Genomic DNA, 21,090 nt, shown 5'->3' with positions numbered 1-21,090 from the left:
AAGATTTTTACTGCAGCTGTCTTACTCATACTGAGGTTAAGTATCTACCCCCGCCAGAGGAAGAGAAAGAGAGTCACACACGCTGCTGCCCTTCTCCCTACTTCCGTTATCATGCTTTCAGTCATAAAACCAAGTTCAACACACACACTGAACACTAAACAAACTGCTCTCTCTGTCTGCCACACACACATTGATCTCTGCAGTCTGTCCACACTCTCTCCTGCTCAGTGTCCTGTGGTTTGGATGTCCTTCAACAGCTGTTGTCAGGGGGATTTTCTGGCTTCAGGAGGTGAGAGATCAACTCTTGTTTTTAATTTATTATTATTTCAATTTTGTCTTATTGTGAAGATAAATCTTGAGGCTGCACTGATCTGAACAAGAGTCATTTACATCAGGTGTTAGTGGACTGAAGTTATAAATAGAGATTTTGACCAAACTGGATTGTTTGTAGAACAGAAAAAAGAAGTAAAAAGTAAGTTTAACTTACTTATGTTGATTTCAACAGATCTGACTTTAGTTACCGGATCATCAGGGTGTTGGGGGAGTAGACTTTTGATGTGATTTTTAGCACGTTTACAGCAGACTGATCCTCATTTTGAGCCTCAGCAGCAGAACTGTAAGCAAGCAGCCAAAGGCCAAAACTGTCCTCACCAGAAAAACAGTACTAGTCATTTGGTCAAATGCCAAAATGTCAAAAATTGTTGGATCAACAAAATGTTTAACTTTGGCACAGCATAATTATTTACACCCTGTCCCGTACCACAGTCAGCACTGTTTGTTTTAACCATTTGTGCCTAAAGGTAATCAAATCAAACAGTCATAGAAAAACTCATATGAATCCATTTGAAAAGCAATGAGAAATGACCCGTTTTGTCTCACCACAAGGTCCATTTATTAGCTGTTCTTGAGCTTTCAGTCATGTCACATGATCTTCATCAGCAGATGCCCAGCTGTCATGGGATAGTAGATGTTCAAATTTCGATTTTTCTGAGGATGTTAAAGACTAATCGTCCTTGTTGGCTTACAAGTTGAAGTTCAGAGTTTATTCTTGACCTTGAAAACACCACTTGGAAAAAAAACAATCTCACCACAAAGTCCACTTAGTAGCTGTTCTGGAGCTTTTGATTAAATAGATCCTTATCACTTTAAGTTTTAAAACTCTACAACTGCTGTATAGATATAGTATTGCAAGGTGTTACTCAGTCCTGGTATACTGGTACAATATGATAACTTAAAAATGCTCAGAATAGAAAAACATACTTGGACAAACCAAGAGCCCGTGGACTATTGGCACGGAATCCAATTCCATGTGAGTAGTCGGTAAATTATTGCACCGGTTTCATAACCATAGCCAGAACCTTATATTTAACAACTTTAATTGTTCTGTTACAATATTCTTTATTTTTATGTTCTGTAAAGCACTTTGAATTGCCCTGGTATGAAATGTGCTATATAAATGAAATTGTCAACTAATTACAGTTGGTCATGAGTGGACTGTGTGTTTTTGCTGTATTGTGTTGTTTAGTTTGGGGGATTTGTCCCAAAAGTCTGAGTTCACAGTACCCAGAGACAATCCATGAAGTTTTGAGAATGGAAACTTTTCAACTCTGCACAGCAAATCACGCTGAACCTTTTAAACATTTACAAAAAAAAACTGTGACTTTATTTGGAGGATCAAACTTTAAAGAATTATTGACAAAGGTTAAACACACTGAAAAATATATTGATTCCAACAGACTAAATAAATAAAATGCATAAAGGAGCTTAGCTAACATGAAAAGGTGACAGGGATTCAGCTTTCTATAAGAAGAGTAAGTTACATTGTTTCTTCAGTGTTTTGTTAAGGTGGAGAGAGGTAGAGGATGTCAGAGAGCCGAGTGGCGATGGAACCAAGGCTGAATGGAGCCTCCAAACACCAGGTACCTTCCTACTTCCCTTCCTTGATAGTAACATTACACATTTTGGAAATCCATCATTATGGTTTTGGTATGAATTAACTGTTTTTCAGTCTGCAGGTTCGGGCCAACAGCTGCACGGTGCTACTGTCAGCTTCCACAACATTCACTACAAGGTGACAATGGGAGGGAGCTGTTTGTGTCGGAAGAAGGGGACGATCAAAGACATCCTCATCGACCTCAAGTGAGTACACTGAGGTGTCTAAAACTGCCAAATCAACAAACATCTTTTTATTTCTTATAAAAAGACATATTTGTACCATCAACTCCTGTCTCATAACTGTCTACAAATTTGTGCAGATCATAATCATCTCACCCTTTGGAGGGGCCCGACCCCTAGGTTGGGAACCACTGGACTAAACTATCTAACTGTATATAAAGTAGTGTAAACTAGCTCCACCTCCAGCAGCTACAACAGTAACATGCTGCTCTAACACTGATGCTTCACTATTAATAATCTAATGATGTCATATATAATAATATATCAGTCAGAGGGACCAAACCACTACTTTTACTGCAATACTTTAACTACATCAAGCTCAGAATACTTATGTACTTTTACTGCAATACTTTAACTACATCAAGCTCATAATACTTATGTACTTTTACTTAAGTAGGATTTTTCATACAGAACTTTTACATGTAATGCAGTATTTTTACATTGATGTCCTGGTACTTTTACTTAAGTGAAGGATTTGAATACTTCTTCCGCCGCTGCCCTCAGGTGAAAGTTTAAAAGTTTGAGCTCAGATTTACTTCAGTAAACTGAAGCTGCATGGTCCACATGTGCAGTTATTGTGTGTGTGTGTTTGTCTACGTGCCGACAGACGCCCACCTGGGAAGCCGAAGTGACACGATCAAGGCTTGCTTGGATCAAACACACACACACACAAACACACATGTTTGGAGGAGGAAAGGAAGGAAGTTTGCTTTGGGTCCCATTTTCCCTCTGTGTCTCTGACACACACAAGCTTGAGGGAAAACAATGACTCTCAGCTTAAATCGACAAACAGATACAGTGGCAGGATGCTGAACTGCCTCAATTCTTTTGAAACTTGAATTACTGAGAAAAGTCAAGGTGTTAAATTCACAGAAATCTGTCAGCTCTCGAATTCTAATGAACTGAGGAAACCCATAATGAACATTACATCACTCACAGTTGGAGCACTTTTATAGCTCGGATCAACATGAAACTCTCCCTGTTGAATCAACAACACAAAAGATGAACAACTGCATTAGAAGATTTCTGGAAGGTGGAAGACTGTCAGCATAAAAATTTCAGGGTAGAAGTTGAGCGACTGCCAATGTGCATTTTGGCAAGAAGCAGCCAATCACCGAGCTTAAAAACCACCATGTGTGACGCCAACGGTGAGCAGAAGCTAAAGGTTACGATGCTGAGAAAACTGATTTTACATTCTCCAGAATCTCATTTTGTTTGCAACTGTAACAACACAGCGTTTCAATTCATTACTGCTCTGATTCGCGCCGCTGACTGGCTTCTTCTCCATAGCAACAGTGGCCGAAGTTCATGGGTATTATGAAACTGGCAGTCATGATATAAACCTACCAGATCATTACATTACCCAGGAGAGTCTTGTATTTGTATGTTCAGTAATATTCTTTTAACCCTCCTGTTGTCCTCGGGTCAATTTTGACCGGAGGACAACAGGAGGGTTAAAAGAAGTTTCATAGTTTTTATTCGTAGCTTTATGAGTAGGAGTAAAAGTGAAGGATTTTTACTTTTATCTTTCACTTAAGTCCAAAATGTTACTTTTACCTGTTTGGCAGTGGTAAAGATCTTTTCTGGTATGTAATGAACATCGCAGCCTGATTGGGCTGCTAGAGAAGCCATATCCTGTTTGTTTAGTTTAATCCTGGTGTTCAGGTTGTACACAAATATTGACTCATTAATTGTTTTTCCAATTAAGCTCGCTGGAGTGTTTTACCTGATTATTCAAGCAAATGAAAGTCAACCCAAAACCTTTCTCTCTATTACCGTTTGCACTCACAAAGAGGTCAGATCGTCACCTCACCTGACAAACGATCAAAGTCTTTCATCGCGCTATGTTATGAAAATGACCAAAGTCTTTCGATTATATGTCTGTTATGAAAAATTCAGTTGGTCAAAGTGCAGCACGTGTGTGTTTGCATGTGTAGAGTTTATAGTGTGTGGTATCTCTGGTATTTTATAGTTCCGTTTGTGTAATCATTGACCAGTTTCAGTCAAAGTTGAATAGGTTTGTTCTGAGCAGCTTCAGTTAATCTGCGCACGTGTAAACGATGCCCGCAGCTTGTAAGAATGTCAAAATCACTGCTATTCAAACCCGATCCTATTTAAATTTGCATTGAACAATCACACTGTTGCAACTACCGCCGCTTATCTGGGTTCAACTACTGAAATTTCAGAAACGGGGCCTCAGCGAGTGCCACATACCTGACAGCAGTTTGACAGGAGCAGCTGTTTATCTGTTATCTCGAAGAGGCAGGAAGTTAAACATTTGGTTTGCATATGTTGGTTAAATGTGTGGAGGGGCTCTTTTCTCACATTGAGCGTGTGGGAAGATATGAAACCTTTTCCCTCTTTATCTTTCGGTTGTTATTTTTTGGCTTCATGCATACTAGAGGGTTTAGAGTGTTTTATATATCCGGTTCTGTGATAAAAAGTTGAAGATACAAGACTGTGTACATAGAGACATTGGATTAGAAGTTTACTACAACTTCCAAGGCAGATTTTAGCAAGAAACAATTCAATCTTGTATATGTGTGTGGTCATAAACTTAAGTACTGGACAAAACAATCTTTTGTCCACATGACAACACTAGAAAAAAACTCAGATTATCACCAAAGTTATTGCAATTCGTCCTGAGGAGAATATGAATATTTGTACCAAATTTCGGGGTAATCCATCCAATAGTTGTTGAGATATTTAGACTAGTGGTCAACCAACTGGGAGACTGAAAAATCACCCAGAGTTTACCCCCAACTTCTGAGAAAATTGGTTTGGTTGGAAGGTCAGAGTAAGCTTCTAGTAATAGAAAGAGAATAGGAAAAGAAGGAATAAGAAAAAGAAAGGAAGGAAGGAAGGAAGGGAGATCCGTCACGTAGGAGACAAAACAAAACTGCAGCATCATGGTTTCAGTGTTAAAAATAAACCACATTGTCATGTTTCATTAAGTTTGCTGTCTAATGATCCGACAGATGTTGGACAAGGGGAAGTCCACTCTTTCTCAACAGTTGAATCAGAAACCAAAATGTTGGCTAATGGAGTGAAAGCATTAACCAAAAACCTCAATGTCCCCATATTGAGCCTTGTTGGCATGTCAAAAGGCATTAAAAACTGTTACTATTTACTCAAAAACAAAACAAAACACAAAAAAAACACTTTTTCAGTTCCTAAGAAATAGCTTAAAATACATATGAAGAAAATAAAAAATTAAGGAAAGATGAAAGAAAGAAAGAAAGAAACATCATACATGAGGCAAAAAACAAAACTGCAGCATCATGGTTACAGTTGTTAAAATAAACCAAAGTGTTATTCAGCAAAATTTTTGCTGACTAATGACCTGACAGATGATGAATGGGGGGAGGTCCACTCCCAGAGTTTGTCAGCAAAAGAGACCAAAAGCATGAATCAAATTGTTTCTCAACAGTCACTCTTTACGTGGCTTGTAAAAAAAAACAAAACTCTTTCAGTTCCTCAAAAATATATCAACTGCAATCACACAGTTCACCAACAGTCACTGAACTTTTATTGGAAGTTCAGTTTTTCTATCAGCAAAATTTTCCCTTCGAAGAAGAACTGAAACTTCCTCGTCATAAAAAAACAAGACGAAAGCTGCCTCCCAGCTCCAGACTGCCCACTCACTCTGAGCAGCTTTTGAGTCTGTGGCGTGTTCAGACTGGAAAAATGACAAAATGATGTTTACTCAAGACATTTTTTTCTGATTTCTGAAAGAAGAACTGAAACTTCCTCAACCTAAAAAAAACAAGACTAAAGCGGCCTCCCAGTTGATGATGTTGATAATGATGTTTACTCAAAACAGTCAGTATACAGACTAAAAAAAACAAATTTCTGTGTGGAGTCTGGAGTATGGACACTATTCTTTCACAATGCTATGCACAGATATGGACAAACTTCAGTAATAATGGATGGAAGCAGCTCCAGGAAACAAAAAATAACAATTAAACTTTTGAAACATTTTCCTGTATTTTTGTTTGGTCTTTAGCATTTCCTGCTAATATAAAACAACGTAGTATGTTGATTTCTTGTACACTAACAGTATACTGTGAAGACATATACAATATACAATTACCAAATTTGATTTGGGAGACAGTTTAAGAGTCTGCAGCCATTCTAGCAGCTCTATGAGACTGTAATTCCTGCACTTTTTGCACAGTGCTTGATGTGAGTCAAACAATCCACCTTCTCTTCTATTACACAACAACAACAGCTCTCACACAGAGAACCGTGAAAATCAAGTCTCCAGACCACATACTCCACTCATGTCGCTCCTCCCCTCAGGCAGCTCAACAGACACAAACACGTCTTCATCCATCAGGCCATTAAAGCTGTAAACAAACACACCAACAGACGACAGTAACAAAGGTTGATTGTTGTTGTTGTTGATGATGTTTGTGTAATAAGCGATGATGTCAGAGATTATGGAGATTAGATGAGATTCTTGAGTGTTTTATTTTGAGTATTTCAGAATTCTGAGTATTTATTGATTTTTTTAGTATTTATTGTACATCTACTTTTTATCCAGATATTAATGGGACGTATGATGTAAGATGTTTATCACTGTTGAATTATTCGGTGCTGCACAGCAGTACTGATAAGACTTTATTGTCCCACAGAGCCAATAAAGTCTTATCTTATCTTTGAGTTAAATGCTGACATTCGTGTCTACCAAGCAGATCTTGAGATTTTCACAGACTTTTGTGAAAACTTTGACCTGCTGGTGGTGCTAGTGGGATTCATCCTCTGGAGAGTATGAATGTACAAAATTTCATGACAATCCATCCAATAGTTGCTGAGACGTTGACATCTTGCCAGGATCTGGCTAAACACTGGTGTAAATAATAAAGTTGAATCCAGAATATTTCGTTTTGTACACTGACAGTAAACAATAGAGACGTTTCATTTCTGTTTATCTCTCTCTCTCTCTCAGTGGGATCATGAAGCCGGGTCTCAACGCCATCATGGGAGCGACAGGAAGCGGCAAGTCATCGTAAGTGTTGCACATGTGTGTGTGTAAATAAAGAAAAAGCAAGAAAGAGAGTCGTCAAACATTGCTGCTTTTACTTATTCAGATGATGCGTAAGAGAAAAGTCTGTATCAGAGTTTAACATTTTCATTATCTTTATTCAACAAGGAAGTCTGTTGAGATACATTATCTCTTTTATAAGGGACACCTGGTCAAAATGGAAGCATAAAATAGGTCACATAGTTACTTGAAACCACACATCATTCATTACAACAATCATATCAAACATGGACATGATAAGATCAATTGTATTACTCATGAAATATTTTTTGAATGTGATGCTTGATTGTCTGATGTGAAGGAAATTCCAGACACTGTTTATCTTGCACATTTTTTCCATAGTTGCATTGTTGTCACATAGTTTTACCAAGTTCAGAGAAGATTTTAGGGACTTTTTCTGTCGCTCGAAGTAAAAAAAAACACATTAAATCATCTTATGATTCAATGTTGTAGGACAAAACATGAAAAGGGGAGTGAATACTAATAATATATTTGTACATATATGATAAATATAACATTGAGTGCAGTTTTAGTAAATTTTACAAGTAATACTTCTGTACTTTTACTTAACTAAGATTTTGAATAGAAGACTTTTCCTTGTAATGGAGTATTTTTATACTGTTTGATTGCTACTTTTACTAAAGTAGCTTCTTCCACCGCTGATCAAAATGAAAATAAAAACCTAATTTGGGTTTCAGTTATCAAACAGGACGGTTGCTGCTGTCGTCATGGACAACACTGTTATATAAATAAAGTTATTTCGTTATTATGATTGTGAAAGGTGTCTCAAACTCTGAAAAGCAGGAAGCTCCATGATTCATCACAGCGGGCTGATTGATCTCTACTGAAGTTTGCTGTTTTTCGTTCAGGTTTCTGGATGTTTTGGCAGCCAGGAAGGACCCTGCAGGTCTGTCGGGAGAAGTTTTGATCGACGGAGCTCCTCAGCCTCCAAACTTCAAATGTCTGTCTGGATATGTGGTGCAGGTGAGTGAGACAGACAGGAAGACAGACCGACAGTAGCCGACTCAGTGAAAGGAGCCAATAGAGAGGCTTTGATTCAGGAGAGTTTCCTGGTCTGGGCAGGAAGGAGCTGCATGCAACAATAAGACCAAATCTGTTTCAGTCACATTCAGTATATGTTAAATGATTTTAGAAATCCTGAGTCAAACTGCCAGTAGCATCAACTGTTATGTTGTTTTTAATAACGTCTGCAGGACGACGTGGTGATGGGAACTCTGACGGTCAGAGAGAACTTCAGCTTCTCGGCGGCGCTGCGTCTCCCGTCGACCGTCACTCAGGAGGAGAAAGACCAGAAAGTCAACAAACTGATCCAGGAGCTGGGACTGACCCGAGTGGCCGACTCCAGGGTGAGAGGCGGGAGGAAAGGGTGACGGATGGATATGAGTCACAAGCATTTGCAAAGAAGGAGAGAAAGTGAGGAAGAAAGAAATAGAGGAGATATGAAAGATGAAAGAGAGAAAGAAACGATGACAAGAAAGACGAGATAGAGGGAAAGAAAGTGCAACAAGACCAGAAAGTGAGTGAAAAGAAAGACAAACAAGAGTGACATGAAAGACAAGAAAGATGGAAAGAAAAAGCGACGAGAAAGAGATGAAAGAGGGAAAGATAGAAACAAGAAAGATGTGAAAGAAAGAAATAGACCAGATGGACGGTAAAGAGCAACAAGACCAGAAAGTGAGCATCAAGAAAGACACTAAAGTGAAAGAGCAACAAAACAAAAAGAAAGAACGAATGAGGGAAAGCAAAGAAGAAGAAGCATGAGGTAAAAGCAAAAGGGAAGAATTAAGAAAGAAAGAATGTAAAAAACACTTTGAAGCACAAGAAAGACAAGAAAGAAGGAAATAAAGAGCGACAAGAAGAGTGACGGACGTGACAGTAAAAGAGAGACAAAACAGAGAGAAAAAGAGAGAAACAAGGAAGGAAAGCAAGGAAGAACTAACAAGGAAGGAGTAAAAAAAAATAATGAGGAGTGAGAAATAGAGCGACAATAACAGAAACACAATGGATGAAAATAATAAAAAGGAAAAGGAGTGAAGGAAGGAAAGAAACAGGCAGGAGGTGATGGTTCTGGTTCGGATCAGGGATGAGGGAATACGTCATCATCATGTCCTCACAAGTATAGAGGAAAGAAACATCGGTGTGTGTGTGTGTGTGTGTGTGTGTGTGTGTGTGTGTGTGTGTGTGTGTGTGTGTGTGCAGGTGGGCACTCAGCTGATTCGTGGGATCTCCGGCGGCGAGAGGAAGAGGACGAACATCGGCATGGAGCTGATCATCGACCCGCCCGTCCTCTTCCTGGATGAACCCACCACAGGCCTCGACGCCAGCACCGCTAACTCTGTGCTGCTGCTGCTCAAGAGGTGAACACACACACACACACACACACACACACACACACACACACACACACACATTTTAACCAAACAGAAGTGAACCTGTCCTTGAAGATAAATCCACACGTTCATGAGTGAGAATATTTGAAAATCTTCCTCCTTCTGTTTCTCCAGGATGGCGAACAACGGTCGCACCATCATCCTGTCCATCCACCAGCCTCGCTACTCCATCTACCGCCTGTTCGACAGCCTCACCCTGCTGCTCAACGGCAAACAGGTCAATGAAATACCGGTCAAGCTACGTCACATCCTGGGAAAACACATCAGCTCCTGTCATGACTTCATGTTGTGTTGTTAAGGTAGAAATTCACGTAAACTCTTTGTCTGCAGGTTTATCACGGCCCGGCACAGAGCGCTCTGGAGTATTTCTCAGACATCGGTAGGAACATGAGATTAAGTTCAAGTTCTTAGCTTAAGTCTGATTTATACTTCTACTCCACTACATTTATTTGACAGCTTTAGTTACTTTTCAGACTTCACAAACTTCTCTCATGCTTTCATTTCAATAAATGTTCAAATGATCCAATATTTCACCAAAAATCAAAGACTGCTGCTGATACTTATGTACTTTTACTTAAGTAGGATTTTTCATGCAGGACATGCAGTATTTTTACATTGATGTATCGGTACTTTTACTGAAGTAAATGATCTGAATACTTCTCCCACCAGGATACACCTGTGAGCCTCACAACAATCCTGCTGACTTCTTCCTGGACGTCATCAATGGAGATTCGACCGCAGTCATCAGCAACATGGACAGAGAAGGTGCATATGTTTATTTATTATTATTTATGAAGACCAAAAAGAGGAAAAAGGTGGTGAACATTCTCCAAATTAGCCGTGGTTTTACTGATTCTTAATTCTTTAATGGCCAGTTTGGGTAAAAGTCAGATAAAAACACATCAGTTATCTTCATTAAAACAGTTTCGTGCAGCAAGAGTTAAGACAGGGTCATTATTAAATAAGTTTTTGGGTTTTATTAATGGATGTTAATGGATAATTGGATGTTTCTTCTCGCCTCGTTCTTCCTCCAGATCCAGATTCAGACGCGGTGTTGGCGTCCAAACGGGGCATCGAGGACAAACTGGTGGAGGAATACAGAAACTGCTACTACTTCAGACAGACTAAATCAGAGATGGGTACGTACAGTATAACAAGATCGAGCTGCTCATTTAACATGTTGTTTTTGAATATTTTATTTCACTCTTTCAAAAATAAACATGATTTTTTTTTAAAAATTGACATGTTCAGAAAACCTAATGCAATTAAGTTAAGGGAGGAAAAAAGGACACAACACTAAAATAGAACAGTTGAGTTGAGACATATTGTTCTTTATCATGTCCTCATATTGTTTTATCAAGCCACGATACAATATAGTCCCCATTAAGAGTCTAGGAGCATGTGATGTTTTAGTTCATACACACCCAGACTCACATTTACAACTTCTAAAAGAAAACTTGAAACTTATCTTTTCAAACTTTCTAGAAACTTTTACTGTATTTTACGTCACTCACTGTATTTATTCATGAAGTCATAATTTTATAGGTTTTTAAATCTTTTGTTTCTTTGAGAAAATGTTTTTAATGTTTCAATTTCTTGCATCTATCTTGTGCTACTTTTGTGAGACACATTGTATTGCATCTTGGTCTATAGATGTGCTGTACAAATAATATTAATTATTATAAAAATCACTCATAGTGATAGTTTACAGGCAACAAAATGAGCAGAAGACATGACTTAAAGTGTCTATAATTGATATTTTGTATAATAACACAGTCTGAGCTGTCAGTGTGTAATGTGTTGGTTGTGGCTCGTAGTGATGAACCTACAGAGAATTATCAGCGACTCTGCAGCTCCTCTCAGCTTTACGGAGCTTTATAGTGAGTTTCAGCTCATTGTTTATCTGTCCGGCTGCAACTTTACTGTTTTGCTTCACTCTCAGTGCTCTCATAGCGTCTTTTTGGGCTGCAGCAGGCAACTGTTTTCAGAGAAAAAGCTCTAAAAAGTCTGAACTGTAAAAACTGTACACTACCTGCTCAGCACCAAACAGAAAACACACACAGTTAGCTGTAGACTAGCTGGTGAACATAGTGGAGCATTTAGCAGCTAAAGAGCCAGATATTTCCCTCAGGATGTTGGTAGAGAACTAAAACAGAGCTAAAAGAGAGTGAATATTGGACTTAAATTCACCAGGTGGACAGAAACACGACTCTAAATGAATAATGTTGCTCCGTAACTGCTGGATGTAGAAATAACCAACTGTTTGCTAACAAGTTCAACATATCTACTTAAAAGATGATGATACGTCAGTGTTGTGTTCACTACTTGTTAATCACTACAGGTTTAATAAAGAAAAGAGAGTTAATAAGAATGAATACCGAAGTAGAAGCTCTGTCTCCTGTATTTTTTCAGAAAGGATCATCAGTGGAAAGCCGACGACCACCTCAGCTCGCTCCCGAACCATCACCTACAACACCAGCTTCCTGACGCAGTTCAGATGGGTTCTCAAGAGAACGTTTCGCAACCTCATGCTCAACCCTCAGACCTCCTTCGCTCAGGTGAGAACACTGAGCGGTTTCTATTTAATTTGGCACTAAAAAGACTGTAACGTTGAACAATATCTACTTGATTTGACTCATTTGGACGCTGAAGCTTCATATTAGCAACATCTAGTGGCCATTAGAGGAACTGCAGCTTCAGTTACTTAAAGGACGGGGTCACACATTCTCAGAACTTTCTTAAAACAATATTCAGGTGCCCAAATAAACATTAAATCAGGTTATGCTCACTGTCATCATTCCTGCTGTTCATATATCCCCTTCCTGCGTGTAAGGGTCCTTTCACACTGCGCAACTCAGGGCTGTCTGAGAAGAAAGTTGAATTATTGTGAAAGAAATCCTTGGTTGTTAATCCCAAACCTTCCTCTTAGATTTCACCATGAGACACGTCCACCGACACAAATTTAGAAATTTGACAACCTGCAGCAAAATTCTGAAAGTCATAAATTTAAGACCAAATTCTTACAATGCGACTGCTGTTATGACCCACGTCTACAAACCAACCAATCAGAGCACAACATGAAATAACTGCGATCCACCACACATTCACCGAACAATCTGACTGCCTCAAACTGATTCTGTACAGTCTCAATGTGACATGCAATAAACATCCACCATTGATTACTGCTGAACATTGTGTTTTTAATCTCTTTAGGTTGCAGTAACGATGTTCCTCGCTCTGGTCGTTGGAGCTATTTTCTTTGACGTCCAGAACGATCAGAGTGGAATGCAGAACAGGTATTCTACTTTATTCTATTATATTCTGGTTAGTAGTTCAATAGTATAAATAATAGAAGCAGTAGCAGCAGTAAAAGTATGTTTCATATTATGAGCAGTAATAGTATCATTTATCATACTCTGTATATTATTCTATATTATTACATTACGATATTCTCAGTTTGTATGGTGTTCTGTATCAGACTTGTGGGCTGGGTTGTGGATCAGTTTGATCGTGTTGTTGTTGTGTTTTCAGGTTCGGCGCTCTCTTCTTCATCACCGTGAATCAGTGTTTCAGCTCGCTGTCGTCTGCTGAACTCTTCATCTCAGAGAGAAAACTCTTCATGTGGGTCCGATGCGCAAACACACACACACACACACACACACATACATTTGAGGATAATGTATTGATTTTCATTCATCCTCTAACTGCTGAACCCAAACCTTAAAGAGGTAATTAAACATTTTGGGAAGTATGTGTATTCACCTCGTTTGTAAGAATGAGATGAGAAGATCTGCGGCGCCTCAGATGTTTGGACAATGTCGTCTGCTTTTAACTCGATCCGCCTCCTCCTCCACCCTTCCCACTGCAGACTTTACTGATTAGGTTTCCGTCACCGGTAACCAGTCCTCCCCTCTGATCAAGGAGGAAGTCTCCAACCTTCTGCTTGACTCCTGTCCCACTACCTGATACCATCCAACCTCCTACAGACCATTTTTTGACTGCAAAGAGGGACGATTAAATGTGATTTCAGTTGTACTTAAAGAAACTGCACAATTCAGGTTTATAGATGTAACTGATGATATGTTTCTCTCTCTCTCCAGTCATGAGTATATCAGCGGTTACTACAGGCTGTCCGTCTACTTCCTGTGTAAGATCCTGTCTGACATCATCACGCTGAGGACCATCCCCGCTATGGTCTTCAGCTGCGTGGCGTACTTCATGATCGGTGGGTTGGAGACACACACTACAGTATGCTGTGTATTTATGTTTATATCAGCAATATTAATAATCGGTTAAGTCATTTGGAAAGGTAAAATGCAAAAATTTCTCTGGTTCCCACCTCTCAAATGTGACAAATTTCAAGTTTTAATTTTTTTATATCATTGTAAATTGATTATTTTTGAATTTAAGTTAAAAAATGGGAACTGTGTTTGTGTTTTTCACTATTCTCTGGCATCTTCTAGATGAAATGATTTATCAAAATATATATATAAACAAATAATACATAATTAATTCTTAGTTGCAATCCTAATTATATATTTTCATATGCTCATATGCTACATTTAAGACCGTAACCCTTTTTTATTCAGAGTTTCTCTTTCAGTTTCATCCTATTTTTAGTTATTCTCAAGATATTTTTACATTTTGGGTTTCTATTTTCTTAAATTAAATAGTTTTAGAACTTTTATCTTGTGTCAGTTTTAGTTTTAGAGTATTTTAGGTTTGTTAACAGCCGTTCTCACCACTGTTCAAGCAACTACTGTGCATCTAGAAACCCACAGACTTAAGTAGACTGAGATCTCCGATGTCTGGTATCGCGAGACTAACACTGAATAAACTCTATTTGTATTAAAACATGATCACAAAAGCAACTTTATGTGCAGTTTTCATTTGTTTTTGTGAGAAAGCTGTTGTTTTTACACATTTTTTTTAAGAAATCCATTCATCAGTTATTTAATAATTCAGGTTTTGTCCATCAAATTTTTTTGTATGTACGTGTGTGTGTGTGTGTGTGTGCGTGTGTGTGTGTGTGTGTGTGTGTGTGTGTGTGTGTGTGCAGGTCTGAAGCCAACAGCTGAAGCCTTCTTCCTCTTCTGGTTCACTGTGACTCTGGTCGCCTACACGGCCACCGCCATGGCTCTGGCCATCTCAGCCGACCAGACGGTGGTGGCCATCGCCAACATCTTCATGACCATCGCCTGCGTCTTCATGATGGTAACACACACACTCACTCATGTTAACACACACATCAGCACAAACATTCAGATGAGTGATGGTAGCACAATTAATTGTAATAATCCGAATTATCTTAATATTCATAAATTTGTCCTTGTATTAATATTTAGCTCTAAAGCTCCATTCAGACAGGATGAACATCACAGGGGGATGTGGGAAATTAAATATTCAAATCAAGTTTATTTATAACGCACATTTAAAAACAACCAAAGTGACCAAAGTGCTGTCAATAAAATAACAAAAATAAAATAAAATAACATAACATTGTAACAACAAAAGAGCAGTAGAGATAACAGTAATACCATCCCATAAGCATAACAAATGAATACGAGAGATCTGGGGTTGGAAAGGGGGCAGAGGAGCTCAGAGATGTACTGGGGCGCCAATGTAAAGCTTTAAAAACAAATAATAGAACTTAAACTCAGTCCTATACTTGACTGGTAGCCGACGCAGGAACGCCAGTACAGGTGTGATGCTGTCTCTGTTCCTGGTACCAGTTAGCAGTCTAGCGGCAGCATTCTGTACCAGCTGAAAGTTGAAAAACTATGACTGGCTGATAAACAAATGAAGAGGACTACAGTAATCCATCCGAGAGGGATCGAGGCATCTGTGACAATCTTCAGGTCATTAAATGAGAGGAACAGTTTGAGTTTGGTGACATTTATTACCTGGAAAAGCACAACAGTTTTAATTTGTTTGTCAAAATGTTCACAGTGCTCATCAGTAATTTAATCGTTCCAGATAAGATTTAACAGACATGAACTTTCACCAGGACAAAAGAGAAAGAGAAAGCTACAAGTCTCCTCAGGGGGACGCCTGAGAGTTTTGAAAGCATGAAAGTTAGAGTTAAAAGTTGAGGCAACTCAAATGTGAACACACAGACATGAAACACATATTGATATCATTCAGTGTGACTTACACTTCCTGAGGATATCATTACCTCTGATGTCCATCAGTAATAATCCTCCACAAATCCACAGAGAAAAAAGAGGCTTCAGAACTTTACAAACTTCAGTTTTCTTCATTATCAAAGTAATCTAGTGACAGATGTCTGTAAATTCATGTTAACAGGAGCTGCTAACAGCTAATTCAGCTACTTTTAAAGGCGCCAATTTGCCAAAATGTAAACAAAAAACGACTAAAAATGGGGCCACCTGTAGCTGACATGACAACAGATTTTTCATTTTTTTCTGTCATCATATTTGTCCCCAAACAGGCCCATAATGTATGTTAGTGTTTCCATCTGTCAGATTACCAAAAACATTTTGATCTCCTTCATTTTCACACAAAATTTTCCACTGAGCTGAAAAAAACGCAGAATGAAAAAACTCCAAGATCCGCTTTAAAATACAAGGACGGCGCTCCAGATGGGATTTCAATGACAGGAGACAGAAAACAGCCGGTCGTTGCAGCTGTAACTATTACTGGGTTGAAGGTAAAAAATAAACCCACATATGTGCTGCAGACTGCATTAAAATCAGCCCACATCCCCTACAGACATAAATCCAGTCCAGATGCAGCTTAAGACAACATGTGTGAAGAAGTGAAGATGATAAAAGTCGTTTAAAATGAACTCGGAGGAATAACTTTGACAAATAATCGTGATGATCTACATCAACCCTCAACATGAGTAAACACACACAAACACAAAGCCATTAAAACACTTTTTGTAATAGAAAGAAATATGTTTAATATCTTTAAACCTCTTTCTCTCTCTTGTTCTGCAGATCTTTGCAGGTCTGCTGGTGAATCTTCCCTCCATCGTCAGCTGGCTGGCTTGGTTAAAATACCTGAGTATACCACGATACGGCCTCAGTGTATGTACATAAACACTCACACACACAGTGACAGTGCAATCAAATCTGATTTCAGCTGAGTAGGTTCCTTCTTCTACTGCAAGTGATTGTGAGTGAAAGAGTTTAAAAGTTTTAAAAGAAAGAAAAATGCCAAAAACAAGTTGTGATACTTGGCTGAAGGCAAGTAAAGAAGTATTATGAGCTTGATGTAGTTAAAGTATTGCAGTAAAAGTACATAAGTATTATGAGCTTGATGTAGTTAAAGTATTGCAGTAAAAGTAGTGGTTTGGTCCCTCTGACTGATATATTATTATATATGACATCATTAGATTATTAATAGTGAAGCATCAGTGTTAGAGCAGCATGTTACTGTTGTAGCTGCTGGAGGTGGAGCTAGTTTACACTACTTTATATACAGTTAGCTAGTTTAGTCCAGTGGTTCCCAACCTAGGGGTCGGGCCCCTCCAAAGGGTCAGCAGATAAATCTGAGGGGTGGTGAGATGATTAATGGGAGAGGAAAGAAGAAAAACCAAAGTTCTGATACACAAATCTGTTTTCAGTTTTTGGACTTTTTCTCTAATCTTTGATTTTTGCTGAAATATTGGATCATTTGAACATTTATTGAAATGAAAGCATGTGAGAAGTTTAGAGGGAAAAATCACTATTTGGTGGAGCTGTTAACAACTCATAGACATGTGAAATGTGACCCCGACTACACACTGCTTTTTGTAAGACGTCAAAAGACAAAAAGGTTGGAAACCACTGGTTTCATCTTTAACAATGTGTTGTATTTTAAAAACTTGTTATGTTATCCATTGTGTCAAATCTTCATCTGAAAAGTAGCTAAAGCTGTCAAATAAATGTAGTGGAGTAGAAAGTACAATATTTCCCTCTGAAATGTAGTGAAGTGGAAGTATAAAGTAGCATCACATGGAAATACTCAAGTAAAGTACAAGTACCTTAAAACCTACGTACAGTACTTGAGACACCATATGTGGCTCTGGATTTCTGGAAATGTAAAAATATTTTTTAAACTATGACAGTTATATGATATTGATGTTGATGATGATGATGATAATGATGATGATGAAGGTGTTGATGAGGCTCTTTGTGTCTCTTCAGGCTCTGCAGATTAATGAGTTTTCTGGGCTGAAGTTCTGTCAATCGCTTAACAGTAGCATCATTCCACCGGGACTTGCGTAAGACACCATCACACACACACGCGCGCACACACACACACACACACACACACACACACACACACACACACATATGTTTAGATATATGTGTAATTTTGATGTGATTTAATGAATAAAAATGATCACAGTGGCGGAGTTAGAATAAAACAACATGCACATTCAGTTTGTGCTGCACTGATGGCTCCATCTGCTGGACATCATGACACATTACAGCCTCCTGTTTGGTTGATTTGATTGAAAACAAATCAAACTAAAAGAGGAATGAAGAACAGTATAGTATATTTCAGCAGTCAGAGAGTCTGTTAGTCTGTCAAACAGTCAGTTAGTTCAATATCATTAGTCAGTAAGTCATACAACAGGATAAATAAGTGTTTTAGTGCAGCTTTTTGACATAAATTTAGTCAGTAAATTAAATTATTAGCCAACTGATACACTGCTAGTTATGCAATGACTTAGTTAAAGTGTCAGAATGTTAGTTTCCTAATTATGTGTTTGTTACTTATATAAATTTTTTAAAAAAAGTTTGATAGTTCTGTGGATTCTTACATAAATAAAATGTGAGTATGTTACTTTTTTAATTAGTTAGTTAGTTGATTGGTTGGTTAGTTGCTTAAAAGGTGACGTCTTTCACTGCCTGTTAGTGAGTTAGTTAATTAGTTAAAGTGTGATACTTTTAGTTAAATCATTTAAATCATCAAAATTGCTTCAGTTTAATTTGGGTCAGTTAGTTAACGATTAAATTTGTGGCTTTCATACTTATTTAAAAGGCCAGTTAGATAGTTTTAGGTTGATACCTACATTGTCAGACTTGTCATTATGTTCATTATTTAGTCAGACAGTGACATCGTGTACTGGGTTAATAACCAGTCAGTGAACTGGTTGGTTGTTTGGTTATCAAGGAACCTTTGTGCTTTGTGTCCAGTTGCACAGGGGAAGATTTTCTGAAGGAGCAGGGTGTTGATTACTCCGTCTGGGGCTTCTGGCAGAACCACTTCGCTCTGGGCATCATGACCATCAGCTTCCTCACCATCGCATACCTCAAACTGCGCTTCATCAGGAAGTTCACGTAGATCTTCATCACCATCATCATCATCGTCGTCATCATCATCATCATCATTGTCACCAGCACCATATTAGTACAATCTGAGAGGCAGACTTTGTGAAAAATCTGAAAAATGTGAGCAGGAAACACTCTTACCTCCCTGGCGTTGCCCTTGAGCAAGGCACTGAACCACTGAGCTTTTTGCAGATATGGTTTGTAATTATTTTTCCCAACTGATGTCAGTTAATTCAATTGATGAAATGTAAGTTAATCATCCAGATTATTTGTTTGTAAGATGATATTTCATTGTCATGGAGGTGTTATTAATTATTTGTTCACTCCTTACTAACACAGAAGCACTTCAGTCTATTAACTAATGATGATCTATTTTATGATTTTGCACTTTAAAGTTCAGAGTTAAATAAGTATTTTTTTCATCACACAAATACAAGAATTTTATATTTATGATTTTTTTTTAAATAAAGTACTGAATGTAAATTTTGAATCTCAGTTCTGTTGATTTTTATAAATATTTAATCACATCAGTGATGTCAATCTTGACGGTCAAGATTTGAGTCATAAAAATCTCATGTTTGAGATTATTTTTTTTACTGGAAACAAACAGAAATGACACAAGACACAAGAATTATTTGAGCCTGAAAGTTGATTTGTGACCCTTGAAAGACTTTGACAAAATCATTTTAACTCAAGGTCCACGCAGAAGCTTTTTTCCGGACCTTTCAACCACATCTCGGTGTCTTTATCAGCTGCAGGATTTTGCCTCCCGGCAGTTATTACATGATCGAAGCTCCGTCTGTAGTCATGTGACCACTGAACAAACTTCATCCACTGGTGAAGTCCATGAAATGTTGATGAAAGCTCTGGAAAACAATAGTAACCAGACTCTGAGTTTCATATTATTTTGCTAAACATGATATTTTTGCTTTTTCAGCTCAACATATTTGGTATTTTTGCAAACTTTGAGTCGTTGATTAAATTTTAAAACATACCAAAACTTGTCGCTCAGCTTCAGTTTGAAATGATGATTCCAGCAGAGGAGAAAAAGTTAAAAACAGAGATGAAAAACACGACTAAGAGTCTAAAGCCATGCTACTGGCTCTGTGAGGCTGTTGTGAAGACATTTCACTGAAAAACATAAACCTGAACCTCATGGTGGCACTAGAGGAGAAGTCAGAGGATCACCAAAGTCATTAAGATGATCCTCTGGACACAGTGGACATATGTGCCAAATTTTGTGGAAATTCTTCCAACAGATGTTGAGATATTTCAGTCTGTGCTGCCAGCTTGGCTACAAAACCAACCTGTCTTTTGTTTATGACAAGATAATGGGAGAGGATCATGAATAAACATTCACCTATACACACACACACCTACACACAAGATTAGAGCGCTACGGTTGACTGTACAGGAGGTGTGTGTATGTAAGCAGACACTTGTTTCCATAGCAACCGTGACTATAAACCCTCACAGCATGAGTGTGTGTGATGTTATGAAATCTCTTCTTCCAGTTAACTAATACCAGTAATGGCTGGAAGCGTACAGGTAGACACACACCTTGTGTTGGTGCGTGACGGGGAAATCTTTGTGTGGGAAGTGAATGAGTAACAGTTTTAAACTGTTCAATGTGCCCCTGAGCAAGGCATTGACACATCAACTGAGACAATAAAGCAGGTTTATCTCTCTAAAGGCTTTTTAACACAAGTCCAAACACAAATGTGATGTTGAACTTCTTCAAACAAACTCAAACTGAAAAACATGAGACAAGACTCAAGAGAAACAAAGATGCAACTTACTTTCTTTACATGTGGTGTGAAAACATGAAGGCAAAATAAGACACTAAATAAAAAAGGAAACTTTAAAGTTGAGAAAAAGAGGAAGAAGCAGTTGAGAGTAGGGCTGAAACTAACAATCATTTTTATTATTGATTAATCTGCAGAGTATTCTCTTGATTAATTGTTCAAGAAATGCAAAAAACTAGTGAAAAAACTGCGTTCACATATTTTTGGAGGCCACAGTGGTGTCTGCAGTTTGCTTGTTTTGTCTAACAGTCCTAAACCTTCAGATATTCAATTCACTGTCAAATATGACAAAGAAAAACAGCAATTTGTCACATGTGAGAAGCTGGAACCAGAAAATATTTGGCAGTTTTGCTTGAAAAATGACT

At 38.1% G+C, this 21,090-nt stretch overlaps 1 protein-coding gene across 1 annotated transcript; it reads left to right on the top strand.

Moving 5' to 3' along the window:
- The first annotated feature begins 201 nt into the window (after positions 1 to 201).
- Positions 202 to 19,339, top strand: abcg2a (ATP-binding cassette, sub-family G (WHITE), member 2a). Its single transcript, XM_042401703.1, has 19 exons — positions 202 to 289; positions 1,834 to 1,919; positions 2,009 to 2,139; positions 7,127 to 7,186; positions 8,092 to 8,206; positions 8,437 to 8,589; positions 9,443 to 9,600; positions 9,748 to 9,850; positions 9,964 to 10,012; positions 10,303 to 10,398; positions 10,668 to 10,772; positions 12,046 to 12,191; positions 12,847 to 12,929; positions 13,165 to 13,254; positions 13,734 to 13,858; positions 14,693 to 14,847; positions 16,596 to 16,685; positions 17,787 to 17,863; positions 18,786 to 19,339. Exons 2-19 carry the CDS (start codon positions 1,863 to 1,865, stop codon positions 18,931 to 18,933), a joined length of 1,941 nt encoding a protein of 646 aa, XP_042257637.1. The 5' UTR covers positions 202 to 289; positions 1,834 to 1,862; the 3' UTR covers positions 18,934 to 19,339.
- Positions 19,340 to 21,090: the final 1,751 nt, after the last annotated feature.

Source organism: Thunnus maccoyii, chromosome 22, assembly GCF_910596095.1.
Source record: "Thunnus maccoyii chromosome 22, fThuMac1.1, whole genome shotgun sequence".
Lineage (NCBI taxonomy): Eukaryota > Metazoa > Chordata > Actinopteri > Scombriformes > Scombridae > Thunnus > Thunnus maccoyii.
This window is presented reverse-complemented; position numbering and strand designations above follow the sequence as displayed.